The sequence below is a fragment of the Physeter macrocephalus genome, chromosome 16 (genome assembly GCF_002837175.3).
Source record: "Physeter macrocephalus isolate SW-GA chromosome 16, ASM283717v5, whole genome shotgun sequence".
Lineage (NCBI taxonomy): Eukaryota > Metazoa > Chordata > Mammalia > Artiodactyla > Physeteridae > Physeter > Physeter macrocephalus.
The window spans coordinates 94,284,461-94,298,552 of record NC_041229.1 but is presented as its reverse complement, the minus strand read 5'-3'; the positions used below and the strand labels follow the sequence as shown (position 1 = coordinate 94,298,552).

Sequence of the window (14,092 nt, the reverse complement as noted above, 5' to 3'; positions counted from 1 at the left end):
AAGAAAAACGGAGCTGGAGGAATCAGGCTCCCGGACTTCAGACTATACTACAAAGTGACAGTAATCAAGACAGTATGGTACTGGCACAAAAACAAAAATATAGATCAATGGAACAGTATAGAAAGCCCAGAGATAAACCCACACACATATGGTCCCCTTATCTTTGACAAAGGAGGCAAAAATATACAACAGAGAAAAGACAGCCTCTTCAATAAGTGGTGCTGGGAAAACTGGACAGCTACATGTAAAAGAATGAAATCAGAACACTTCCTAACACTATACATAAAAATAAACTCAAAATGGATTAAAGACCTAAATGTAAGGCCAGATACTATAAAACTTAGAGGAAAACACAGGCAGAACACTCTATGACATAAATCACAACAAGATCCTTTTTGACCCTTCTAGAGTAATGGAAGTAAAAATGAAAATAAACAAATGGGACCTAATGAAACTTAAAAGCACAGCAAAGGAAAACATAAGACGAAAAGACACCCCTCAGAATGGAAGAAAATATTTGCAAACAAAGCAAATGACAACGGATTAATCTCCAAAATATACAAGCAGTTCATGCAGCTCAATATCAAAAAAACAAACAACACAATCCAAAAATGGGCAGAAGACCTAAACAGACATTTCTCCAGAGATATACAGATTGCCAACAAACACATGAAAGAAAGCTCAACATCAGTAATCATTAGAGAAATGCAAATCAAAACCACAATAAGGTATCACCTCACACCTGTCAGAATGGCCATCATCAAAAAAATCTAGAAACAATAAATGCTGGAGAGGGTGTGGAGAAAAGGGAACTCTCTTGCACTGCTGGTGGGAATGTAAATTGATACAGCCACTATGGAGAACATTATGGAGGTTCCTTAAAAAACTACAAATAAAACTACCATATGACCCAGCAATCCACTACTGGGCATATACCCTGAGAAAACCATAATTCAAAAAGAGTCATGTACCACAATGTTCACTGCAGCACTATTTACAATAGCCAGGACATGGAAGCAACCTAAGTGTCCATCGACAGATGAATGGATAAAGGTGTAGCACATATATACAATGGAATATTACTCAGCCATAAAAAGAAACGAAATTGAGTTACTTGTAGTGAGGTGGATGGACCTAGAGTCTGTCATACAAAGTGAAGTTAGCCAGAAAGAGAAAAACAAATATCATATACTAACGCATATATGTGGAATCCAGAAAAATGGTACAGGTGAACCTATTAGTAGGGCAGGAATAGAGATGTAGAGGTAGAGAACGGACATGCGGACATGGCAGGTAAGGGAAGGGTGGGACGAATTGGGAGATTAGGTTTGACATAAGTAACACTACCATGTGTAGAAGAGATAGCTAGTGAGAACCTGCTGTATAGCACGGGGAGCTCAGCTCAGTGCTCTGTGATGACTTAGACAGGTGGGATGTGGGGCGTTGGCAGGGAGGTCCAAGAGGGAAGGGCTTTATGTATACATATAGCTTATTCACTTCATTGTACAGTGGAAATGAACACAACATTGTAAAGCAATTATATTCCAATTAAAAACAAAAAAAGATGGCCTATTTTCTCCACAATTATGATTAATGACTTTATTTCCAGGTTGCTAAAGCCATTTGGCCTTGAGCAGTAACCTTGATGGTGATCTGGTGCAAACATTTAAAATATTTTGATAAAGGAAGAGCAGAAAGACTTACTATATAATCCTGTATTATATTTTGTCTAAAGCATCAACAACAGAAGAAATGCCTAAGATTAAAACAGATTTTATTTTTAAAGTAGACAACGTGTGGTCTGAGCAGCTAACAACATTACAATTGTTATCTAAATTATCTAAATTATTATTTAAATAATTTCAAAATCTGGGTCTCTGTAATCTAGAAATTAATACCATACTATTAGACTTGGGGCTCTATACTGACTATGCCATAAGGAAAGAAAAAAGTTCTTACCAATAACTTATCAAACAGTTTCCTTAAATTTGTTTCTAGCTTTTCCATGTCACCACAAAATGAACTCATTTCAGCCAACAGTTTCAATACCTAAAACACACAATTCACTGTTATTAGCATTCTTTTTGAATGAGCAAGGGTTATAAAATAATAATTATTCTACATAACTATTTAATACTGCTTATTTTTCAGTTAGGCTTTTACAGAATCATAACATTTGAACTGGAAAAAAAATGTAGAGATGCAGCCCTATTTTACTGTTGAGGAAACTGAAGGTCAGAGAGATTATGTGACTGGGCAAAGTCACAACGTATGTGAGTGGCAGGGCAGACTCTAAAACCCAGATCTCATGACTCTCAATATATCTGTGAGAATTAGTAAGGAAAAGAATATACATGACACTTTCTGCTACAGATTAACAACGTATAAGAAAGAGACAATAAGCAAGAACTCTTAACAGCAAAGAATTATTTACTAACATTTAGGATGGGCCTCCTTTGCTATCAAACTTAGTCTCTGGATACTAACTCAAAGTATCAGTAATTGCCACTATTCTTTAGGTTCATCTCTGCTTTACTCAATTCCAGTCTGATAAGCCAAACCCAGGACTTATGAAGGAAACCACAGTGTAAATGCACAGTGAGACTCTTCTCTATCCTAAAGACCCATGAAGGAAATGGCACATACATTTCCATATTTCAATTCAATTCAACAATCATTACTAGGTGCTTTTCAGAATTCTACATTAGATTCTGAGGATTCAGAGAGGAATAAGGTTAAATTGGGGAGAAAAATGTAGAGTATTTTATATGCTGTAAAAAAATGTATATGTACGTTACAGTTGAGATATAAAAGGGACAGAGAATAGTCAATTCTATTGGAGAACGGATAAAGGACGTTTTGTGTTAATCGGTTAAATCTGGCACTATCAGTCATAGAGATAGGAACTGTCATAATTTAACAACATATTTAAAAGTATTAAGGCTACAAAGGCAGAGACTTAAGACTATAATGAAAACTATAGGCGGTACTTTCCTACTGTAGCAAACTCTCAATGAATCCATAAAGCATTCCTATGTAATTAATCCTGGGAAAGGTTAATAGCTAGCCACCATCAGGCCTTAAATCTCTTAGAAATCAGATCAAAGTTAGTGGTTTACATTTGTTGAAATACGGGAATGACTTTTCAGTGCTAAAAGCAGAAATTTTCTCTTACCTCCAACTGTATATCAAGACCCTCCACTGGGGTAGTCAAGGAACTGAGGTTAGGGAGAACTTGCTCACAGAAATAAGTCACAAACCTCGTGGAATGAACATTTTTCTGTAAAAATCCAAAGAACACTGAATTGTCAAAAAAATATATATAAAGATATAAATATATTATATTCTCTCAAACAGTAGAATGTCAATAGACAAATGCTCAGTACCAAAGCATCAAGTACTGTGGCTAAAATACAACAAAGTGCATACCCCAGAGCACCCCAGGAGTAACCTCAATAGACAATATATACTTTGTTGCAAAGTAATCTGGAGCATTGGGACTTTTATACATCTTTCAACTCTGATTCTCAGGTCAAATTCTGGGAGAAACTTTAGTGTTGAATTTTAGACTGTACATTCCCCCTTTAGAAGAACAGCTCCTTTATTTATTTAAAAAACATTTATTTATCTATTTGGCTGTGCCGGGTCTTAGTTGCGGCAGGTGGACTCCTTAGTTGCAGCTCACAGGCTCCTTGGCTATGGTATGCACGTGGGATCTAGTTCCCTGACCAGGGATCGAACCCAGGCTCCCTGCGTTGGGAGTGCTGAGTCTTAACCACTGTACCACCAGGGAAGTTCCAGGACAGCTCCTTTAAATTGTGTTTTTCAAACTGTGCTATGCACATCTCAGAACATTCATGGCCAGAGGAAGCACAAAGCCAGAGATAAAGAGCAAATATACCTACAACAACAATCTGAAAAATTTAAGGAAAAAAAAAAGTTAAATTACTAAACTGTTTTAAAAACTCAGTGAAACTATAAAATATGACGCAAAATCTCAAGACTTTTAAAAAGTCCCTAAGCAAGACTATAAAGAAATTTCTTGCTGCTTTGGGCTCTTCACCTAGGCCTCCATAAAATAAATAATAGCTCCATTGGGTTAATACTTTTATGCAAAGGTTTGAGGAGAATGCTCAAGTGTATATCTACAGAATTTTAAGCTAATACAGTAATCAAAATACCAGGTATATAAAACAAAGAGCTCACAGAGAAGAGGGGTACCGCCTGTCGAGTGCACTGTAAAAGCCTGTCCACACAGTCAGGATCCGAGGGATTGAAGGTTTGTTCCAGGTCAGCCTGTTCAGCCACCAACTCTACCAGTTGCTGCCTTCCACTCACTGTCTGTAAGCTTTTTAACCCAGATAGTATCTTCATAAACAGGACAAATTCCTCACCAGTCACATCTTCTAGGACCTGGAAAGAGATGATTCAGAACAGTTATTAGTATCTTTATCATTTGAATGGGAAAGAAACATCAATACTGAAACAGCACAGCAAATCTGTTTTGCAAAGTCAGTTTGCTGCTAATGTTCCTGAAATACTGAAGAGAAGACAACTTCAAGCTTCAGTCAAGTTAGCTTCAGAATAAGCCTTGCAATCTCAATGGTGCGCTACATTGTTTCCAATGGAACAAAATTTGGTTCTTGGAAAATTTTACTCTTTTTTTATGTATAAAGCACAGATATACAGTATATCTGTGGTATTATAATTTCATGGGATAGTGGCTAAGGGAAAAAATATCTAAAAAGGCTCTTCAGGGGGTGAGAGCCAAAAAAACAAGATGGAGAAAATGTGGCAATAAACTGTTAAATCAGACTCAGTTCCCTATATTTAAAAGCAGCCTCATTCACATTAATATGGTAATTGTATACAAAACAGGAGACCATGCAAATTTTAAGTGCTCCATTAAGTAGGTCTAAGCCTTTCTGTTCACTGACCAAAGGAGCAAGCAATCATGATGTATCCCACCAGATAACTAGCTAGGGCATAGGTGAAATATGCTGCTCCTTTCTCTCACACTAAAGAAATCTTATCAATAAGCAAGTGAGTGGTGCTATTAGAGAAAATTTTGAATATTCCTGAACACATAAAAATAAATTATTCCCAAACGTTGGCACTGTATGAATGAAAAGTTAATTGTGACGCACCTTTCAAATCTTAGCAACTGTAACTATGCCAGCGCTGGGAGCACAAATAAGCATGGTCTCTAGAGCTTATAGTGTCGTGGGATAGGATGAAACAACAGGTCATTTCAAGGTGACTTCAGTTTCATTCTGAAATGATCCAGAATACTATGGGAGAATATCCTAAAATCAGGGAGGAAGGGTGGGAATTAGGTAAAAATTCCTGAAGGAAATGATTCCTTCCTGATGAATGCATAAATTTTAAGGATGACACCACAAAGGATTTAAATGTGATCAAACCTTTTAAATTAACAAATTGATTCATCATTACAAGTGACCAAAGTGCAAAGCACAACATAAGAAAATCTTGAAGTTCTACAGTGGTTCTTATGGGATATATCACCTTATACACAAGCTACATACAGCACTGATGAATACGGCTAATTTCAAATATGTTCTTGTGCATTAGAGAAGTTCACTAAAAGATAACCGAAGCTTACCTTCTTGGATTCAGTTAGTATAAGTTCCTCTACTTCCTTTGTTAAGACTTCATCTGGTAAAGTCTTAAGTTTTGTAGAAAGGAATTTAATTGCTCGTTCTCTAACAATGTCCTCTCCTTGAAGAATTTGGCTGAACAAGCCACCTAAAGTCCCTGCAAAACAAAACAGTTGCATGTAGCAAGTCAATTCTATATAGGAATGAAATTTTTCAAGTTAATTTGAATTACAGTATTCCTTTTCAAGTGAATTAATAAACTTCCTGAATATCACTGATACTGGTTAAACTGTCTGAAATTTCTAAAGCCCCAACCATAAGAGTGATCATATGCTTTGTTCACGGATTCAGAATCAGCTTGAGCATGACTTTCCTTTTCTATCACTATTAATAATAAATAAACTCAGGTATTTTGGAAGACTTTCTTTAAAGTGGCAAAGGGAGTTTTTCCAACAGATTTCTAAGGGAAAACTCTGATCTGTTTTTGCAATTATTTCTGCTGGTTTTTCGAGTCACAGACATCTTGAGCTAAGCTTTTTTTGGAGAACACTTAGAATTTTTATGAAACAGATGTCTGGGTGAATCCCAGACTTTATCCTTAATGACTACTGCCAAACTCCCCAATTTTTTAGGACATCAAACACAATTCAGAACAAGAAGTGGCCTTACCTTTTGCATCCATCTTAAATATACTTAATAGGGCATTGTTCACTAAGTTAAATTCTGCAGAGTCATCTGGATAGAAAAAAAGTGGTACAATGTATAAAATAAATGAAAAATATCATCTGATTCATTTCCAAACTTAAGACTCAACATAGTTTCTCACAGATTACATTGAGAGGAGACATAACTAAGCATTTCTCTCAAGTACCAAGAAAATACATCTTTCTTGTAAGGGTAGAGAACCTGATCTAGTGTACCTGTAAAGCTCTTATGTTAAGATGGTACAATTGAGAAACTACAGAAAATTGGGGGGCGGGGGGATGGTGGTGAATAAAAATTCCCCAAAGAATCCAGTCATTATACCTTTATAAACAGAATTCAAAACAAAACTAGAAATTAGATAATCACAAGTCAGTAAGCTTCAAACTACTGAATAAAAAAGAGAATTTAAATTTCTATCGGAGGTAGCACCTTCAGAAAAAAAAAAAAGCTAAGAAAAACAGAGTCATTATTTCAGAGAGAATTTATATTTAGATAAAAGGGTATTAATAAAATTCCTTACCTGTCTGCAAAAGTTGGGTTAGTATATCTGCCACTCGGGGAAGATTTTCTCCAGTGGCAAATTGAGGCAGCTCTTTAATTGCTTGTCGTCGAATCTGAACATAATTTCAAACAAAAAAATTAACCAAATACTATCATAAATAAAAACAACCTCAACCTTTAAAGAAAACAAAAACCACAGACAAACCACATAGGGGCATATGAGTCACAAAAATATGAGATTTTTAGCAGTTTTAGAAATAATTTACTCCAATTTAATATTCAAAGCTTCACAGAATACTAAAACAAAATGTGGTGGAAAGGGACATTAAATACAATTATCTGGAGTAGGCAGATTTGAGATTATAAACAACAGTTTATATGCTGATTATATACAACTGTTGGGTTTTTACTACCTGTGGGTACATAATACAGTGTCCCTCAGGAATGGCTACAGTGTCAATGTCATATCTAATAACTATTTACTTTAGAATTTTCAGTATTGACCACTTAATATATTTGTGAATACGTTCTGTGAACTTCATTCCAAATATGCAATCGTGGCTTATATCTAGTTTAACATAAAAATGCAAAGGCGTTAAATCTAACAAATTATGCATGAAATCATGATTCAATGATTTCATTTGAAAAGCCAGGGGCTAATAGTTGAAAATTCTTAGGAACCTACATCAGCAGCCAGAAATGCTAATGGTTAATTCTGTTCCAAGGAAAAACTATTTCTTTTTATTCTAGTAATCACATACAATTTTTTCACAGGTCAATTATTTTTCTGCTATACAAAATATTTAGGGGTGCTGAAACTATATTTTATGCTGCAATACTATTATTATTTTAAATATCCAAGCAAGCATAAATTGACTACAAACTAACACTAGTCTGATTTCATATGCACAATGTGTAATAATCTAAGGAAAAGATGTGAGCCACAACCATTTTCAACAGTGGATAACAAATAAGCACAACAAAGTATTATGTGATTCTACAGATTTTTCACAGTTGAAAGAACTAATATATTTTCTTACATGTAGATTTAAGCCTTGGTATGTTGTCACACCAGGCCACACTGCAGTATTTTACTGTGCACTGATATGATTGGTACTTCAGTTTTATTAGCTACACACGGAAAATGTCTGAAAATGGCAAAAGCAACATCTGAAAACTTGTTGAAAAGTGTCAAACATAAACTTACTGATACGTCTTCATCCTCACAGAGGTCTAACTGTGCATTGATAGCAGAATCAGCCAATTCTGGAAAATGCTTAAAGAATTTTGGAATAAACTGAGCTGCTAATCTTTTTTCCTTGGTACCACCTTTGACACCATCCAATATCACTTGATAAGCATCTTTATGCTGAAAGAAAGAATGAAGTAGAAAAGAAACACAATTTTGAAGGATGGGAAGCTAAACAAACTTCTTTGAGTCTGCTTTAAATTAGTTAAATTTTACATAGGCTAAGAAATGGGCTTACTTTTGGAGTTTTACTGCTTAAATTTGACAGCTACCTTCCTACTATCTGCTCCCTGTCCCCCATGTTATTATGTGTGAGTTGGGAAAGAGAGAAGAATGACTCTAATATTAAGTGGAAGCAAGTAAGTTTGTTATGTACCAACACTTCTTTATTCTATTGATTACTGACCCTAGCCTTGTGATTTTATCATGCTTTAAAAATTAGTAATGAATATAATAGAATTCTCAAAGAATTGTGTTACATTTACTTAAATATATTTATCTGTTTCCAATTAGCACCTTGCAGAAGGTAGAGAGAGTATACTCCTGAAATTAAGCAATACGAGGAAGGTTAGGAAGCTTTATTTTGCCTCATATTTTAGGATATAAAAATGGTATTCATTCTATATGGCCAGCCAATTTCGATGAAGATAGATGCTAATATCACATATTTAATTTTTCATTAAAATAATACATTCAAAGCTCATTTGTTTCCTTTAAAAAAAAATTTCAGAAGTGCTGTCCCTCAGATACTCATAATGTGAAGAATCAACAAGTTCCCAATCCACCCCACACACTTGCCTCCAAACCAGTCCTTTTATTAAATGGATCAAGCTGGCAAACTAAGTAATAAATATCACAGCTACACAAAACTTTTAATTCCTGGAAAACCTTAAACATAATACAAATACCAAATATGTATTTACTCTGTATAAAGCAATTCTCTAAATGCTTTAGATAAGTGAGCTTACTTTATGCCATCAAGAGCGGATAACTAAAGAACAGAAAATGGATTAGAGAATTACCACAAATTTAGTTTTGTGATTATTCTTCTCATGGACAATATACTGTGCTAAGTGAAAAAAAAATATAGCATGATGAAAAGTTATTTAGGTTCAGTGGGATCTCAATTAAGGACATTATTATTATTATCATTATTTTTGGCCACCCTACGTGGCATGCAAGATCTTAGTTCCCCGACCAGGGATCGAACCCGTGCCCCCTGCAGTGGAAGCTCAAAGCCTTGACCACTGGACCACCAGGGAAGTCCCAAGAACATTATTTTTAAAAAATAATCAGAAATAAAGTGCTCCATGTATCAAAAGGCTATGATCACAATTAGATCTTCTAAAGGTACACATTTTAATATAATCTGCATAATTACTAGATTACTTTAAAAGTTCATATATTGCCAACCTATCTAAAAAAACAAATTCTAAAAATTATTTCTAGTACACAAATTCCATCAAACTGATTAATGACAACTCCTTCTACTATCTTAAATATTAATACCACCCCCTAAATAACAAATTTCTGTGAATAAGGTTAGCTTCCTCATGAAATGCAGACACAAAATCAGTCTTCAGGAGTTACTACTTCAAAAGTGTATTATACACTTTTGGGCTTCCCTGGTGGCGCATTGGTTAAGAATCCACCTGCCAATGCAGGGGACATGGGTTCGAGCCCTGGGCCGAGAAGATCCCACATGCCACAGAGCAACTAAGCCCGTGCACCACAACTACTTAGTCTGCGCTCTAGAGCCCACAAGCCACAACTACTGAGTCCACAAGCCACAACTACTGAAGCCCGCGCACCTAGAGCCCATGCTCTGCAACAAGGGAAGCCACGGCAATGAGAAGCCCACGCACCACAACGAAGAGTAGCCCCCACTTGCCGCAACTAGAGAAAGCCCACACGCAGCTATGAAGACCCAACGCAGCCAAAAATAAATAAGTTTATATTAAAAAAAGTGTATTATACACTTTTTAGTGCAAAGGTTCAAAAAAATCATGGCTGACTTCTCTACCAATGTACACTCCTGTGGCTTGCTTCATAGCTTCTAGCAGACTTCATAAAATTGAAGTATTGAGCAGTCTGACATCCTTAGTTTTTGCAGAGTATCACAATCCAATTTCCTTTAACTCAAACTTCAGACTTTACTTATAAACCCCTTTGAATTGTCTAAAATTCACTGTCTAAAATTAAATGAAGGATCCCTGCTTAAAACAACCCATCCCCCTACCAAGGGGGAAAAAATGTGGAATAGAATAAAAAGGGATTATTAGCAACACTTACTGAAAGCCTACATGGAACTGTAGAATGCCTTCTGTACATAAATCACAATAATCCTGAGTTAGGTGTTACTATCCTTGTTTTTCAGATGAGGAAACCAAGTCTTAGAGAAGTGAAATAATTTGTCCAGAACCACATATAGTCAGTTAAGTAGCAGATCCAAGACCTGAACATGGTTCTGATGGCCTTTTAAGTCAAGATCTGTGCCTAATACCAAGCTTCTTTAATTGGAATCTTTCAAATTAGTGTCCTGAGATCTTAATTAACAAAGGAGGAGAGAAAGAAAAGCTTGCCAGATCGAGGATTGTCAAAGGTAAAATTTGAGTCCTAAAGACAGTCTCCACACAGGCATATAAATTGAAATGTAGTATATTAAACAGCAAGACCTTTGGAAAGTTAAGACATTTTAACATAGTCATAATAGAAATCAAAGTTTTTACCATTAATAGGCATCAGTTCTATCAAACAATTTCACAGACATTACTAATAGACTTCAACTAATTATCCTTTATGAAATGCAAAATAAAATTATATTCTTCCTTGCCAGCTTTTTGAATTATTTGTCTTTTAACTGTAGTACAGGGACAGGACTTTTTAACAGAAATCTCCCTAAAGTAATTACTACTTCTGCTTTTCAAAGTAGGAAACAAGATATGTGATATTTGCAGTGATCATAGTGATTTAGTAACAGGTAGGAATGTAACCATAAGAAAATGTTTCAAATACTACACAGCACTGTGTATCTTTGCTTTTCCAACAGTTGTATTTATATTTTAGCTGGATAAATTAATGATCCGAATAAGAAGCTTTAATGGTAAATATTTTTAATGAATTTCTAAAGCTGTGTATTTATGTGTGATTTTAATTTCTAATTAAAGGAGAAAACTCTAAAGAAATCTCTAAGATATTTTCAAGTAAAAAAGTCAGTTACAATTTGATCCACATTCGGCAGACACATTTTAAAGAAAAAGCTTGCAATTATGATTCTCAAATCACAACCGATATGCATAAGTGGTCACTGACGTGCCAGGTAAGCCACGTTTGGGTCCAGGATGCAGCCTTTATGAAATAAAGCATTATTTTAGAGAAGAAAGGATGTAGTTTCAACAAATTTCTCAAGTATGACATAAAAAGAAAATGGATAAGCTAAGCTATACTACTTCCTTCCTCAGACTCAATTAATAAACTTAGTTTGAATTTAATACAAGTGTTAAACTATTAACACTTCTACATTATTTTTGAGTGATTAGGAACTTGGTTGCTCTGTGATTTTAGCTTAAGCATACCAAAAAAAGTACCAAAAGAATGTTATTTCATGAAATATAAGTCAGTAAAGCTTACACTCTTCCACACTTAGGAGCCAACATACTCCTGTGTAAGAGAACACAGGAGGAAGGAGGAGCTTCAAGACGGCAGAAGAGTAAGACATGGAGATCACCTTCCTCCCTGCAAATACATCAGAAATACATCTACACGTGGAACAACTCCTACCGAACACCACCTGACCGCTGGCAAAAGACCTCAGACCTCCCAAAAGGCAAGAAACACCCCACGTACCTGGGTAGGGCAAAAGAAAAAAGAAAAAACAGAGACAAAGAATAGGGACAGGACCTGCACCAGTGGGAGGGAGCTGTTAAGAAGAAAAAGTTTCCACACACTAGGAGGCCCCTTCGCGGGCGGAGACTGCAGTGGCGGAGCGGGGTAGCTTCGGAGCCACAGAGGAGAGCGCAGCAACAGGGGTGCAGAGGGCAAAGCAGAGAGATTCCCGCACAGAGGATCAGTGCCAACCAGCACTCACCAGCCCTTGAGGCTTGTCTGCTCACCCGCCGGGGCGGGCGGGGGCTGCGAGCTGAGGCTCGGGCAGGCTTCGGAGGTCGGATCCGAGGCAGAGGACTGGGGTTGGCGGCGTGAACACAGCCTGAAGGGGGCTAGTGCGCCACGGCTAGCCGGGAGGGAGTCCGGGAAAAAGTCTGGAGCTGCTGAAGAGGCAAGAGACTTTTTCTTGCCTCTTCATTTCCTGGTGCGCGAGGAGAGGGGATTAAGAGCACAGTTGAAAGGAGCTCCAGAGACGGGCGCAAGCTGCGGCGAGCAGCGCGAACGCCAGAGACGGGCATGAGACGCTAAGGCTGCTGCTGCAGCCACCAAGAAGCCGGTGTGCAAGCACAGGTCACTATCCACACCTCCCCTCCCGGGAGCCCGTGCAGCCCACCACTGCCAGGGGCCAGTGATCCAGGGACAACTTCCCTGGGAGAACACATGGCGAACCTCAGGCTGGTGCAACGTCACGCTGCCCTCTGCCACCGCAGGCTGCCCTGAACTCCGTACCCCTCCCTCCCCTCCGGCCTGAGTGAGCCAGAGCCCCCGAAGCAGCTGCTCCTTTAACCCCATCCTATCTGGGCGTGAACAGACGCCCTCAGGCGACATACATGCAGAGGCAGGGCCAAATCCAAAGCTGAACTCCAGGAGCTGTGCAAACAAAGAAGAGAAAGGGAAATGTCTCCCAGCAGCCTCAGGAGCAGCAGATTAAATCTCCACAATCAACCTGATGTACCGTGCGACTGTGGAATACCTGAAGAGAGAAGGAATCATCCCAAATTGAGGAAGTGGAATTTGGGAGCAACAATATATATATATTTTTCCCTTTTTCTTTTTTTGTGAGTGTGTATGTGTATGCTTCTATGTGTGATTTTGTCTGTATAGTTTTACTTTTACCATTTACCCTAGGGTTCTGTCTGTCCGTTTTTTGTGGGTTTTTTTAGTATAGTATTTAGTGCTTGTTATCATTGGTGAATTTGTTTTTTGGTTTGGTTGCTCTCTTTTTCTTTCTTTCTTTTCTTTCTTTTCTTTTTCTCCCTTTCATTCTGAGCTGTGTGGATGACAGGCTCTTGGTGCACCAGCCAGGCATTAGGGCTGTGCCTCTGAGGTGGGACAGCCAAGCTCAGGACATTGGTCCACAAGAGACCTCCCAGCTCCACGTAATATCAAATGGCGAAAATCTCCCAAAGATCTCCATCTCAACAACAAGACCCAGCTCCACTCAACGACCAGCAAGCTCCAGTGCTAGACACCCTATGCCAAAAAACTAGCAAGACAGGAACACAGCCCCATCCATTAGCAGAGAGGGTGCCTAAAATAATAAGGCCACAGACAACCCAAAACACACCACCAGATGTGGACCTGCCCACTAGAAAGACAAGATCCAGCCTCATCCACCAGAACACAGGCACGAGTCCCCTCCACCAGGAAGCATACACAACCCACTGAACCAACCTTAACCACTGGGGGCAGACACCAAAAACAATGGGAACTACAAACCTGCAGTCTGCAAAGGAGACCCCAAACACAGTAAGTTAAGCAAAATGAGAAGACAGAGAAACACACAGCAGATGAAGGAGCAAGGTAACAACCCACCAGAACAAACAAATGAAGAGGAAATAGACAGTATACCTGAAAAAGAATTCAGAATAATGATAGTAAAGGTGATCCAAAATCTTGGTAACAGAATGGAGAAAATGCAAGAAACGTGTAAGGACCTAGAATAACTCAAGAGCAAACAAACAGTGATGAACAACAAAATAAATGAAATTAAAAATTCTCTAGAAGGGATCAATAACAGAAAAACTGAGGCAGAAGAACAGATAAGTGACCTGGAAGATAAAATAGTGGAAATAACTACTGCCAAGCAGAATAAAGAAAAAAGAATGAAAAGAACTGAGGACAGTCTCAGAGA

The 14,092-nt window shown here is 37.7% G+C and overlaps 1 protein-coding gene across 2 annotated transcripts in view; it reads right to left on the bottom strand.

The window, feature by feature from the left end:
* Positions 1-14,092, bottom strand: part of API5 (apoptosis inhibitor 5) — a 45,273-nt gene that overhangs the window by 14,674 nt on the left and 16,507 nt on the right. For both annotated transcript variants that reach the window (XM_007126401.4, XM_007126402.4), the window contains exons 2-8: positions 8,032-8,193; positions 6,844-6,937; positions 6,288-6,353; positions 5,624-5,775; positions 4,207-4,413; positions 3,176-3,280; positions 1,960-2,049 (exon numbers count right to left, since the gene is read on the bottom strand). In XM_007126401.4, the coding sequence (XP_007126463.1) occupies positions 1,960-2,049; positions 3,176-3,280; positions 4,207-4,413; positions 5,624-5,775; positions 6,288-6,353; positions 6,844-6,937; positions 8,032-8,193 (876 nt within the window). The remainder of the gene's footprint in view (positions 1-1,959; positions 2,050-3,175; positions 3,281-4,206; positions 4,414-5,623; positions 5,776-6,287; positions 6,354-6,843; positions 6,938-8,031; positions 8,194-14,092) is intronic.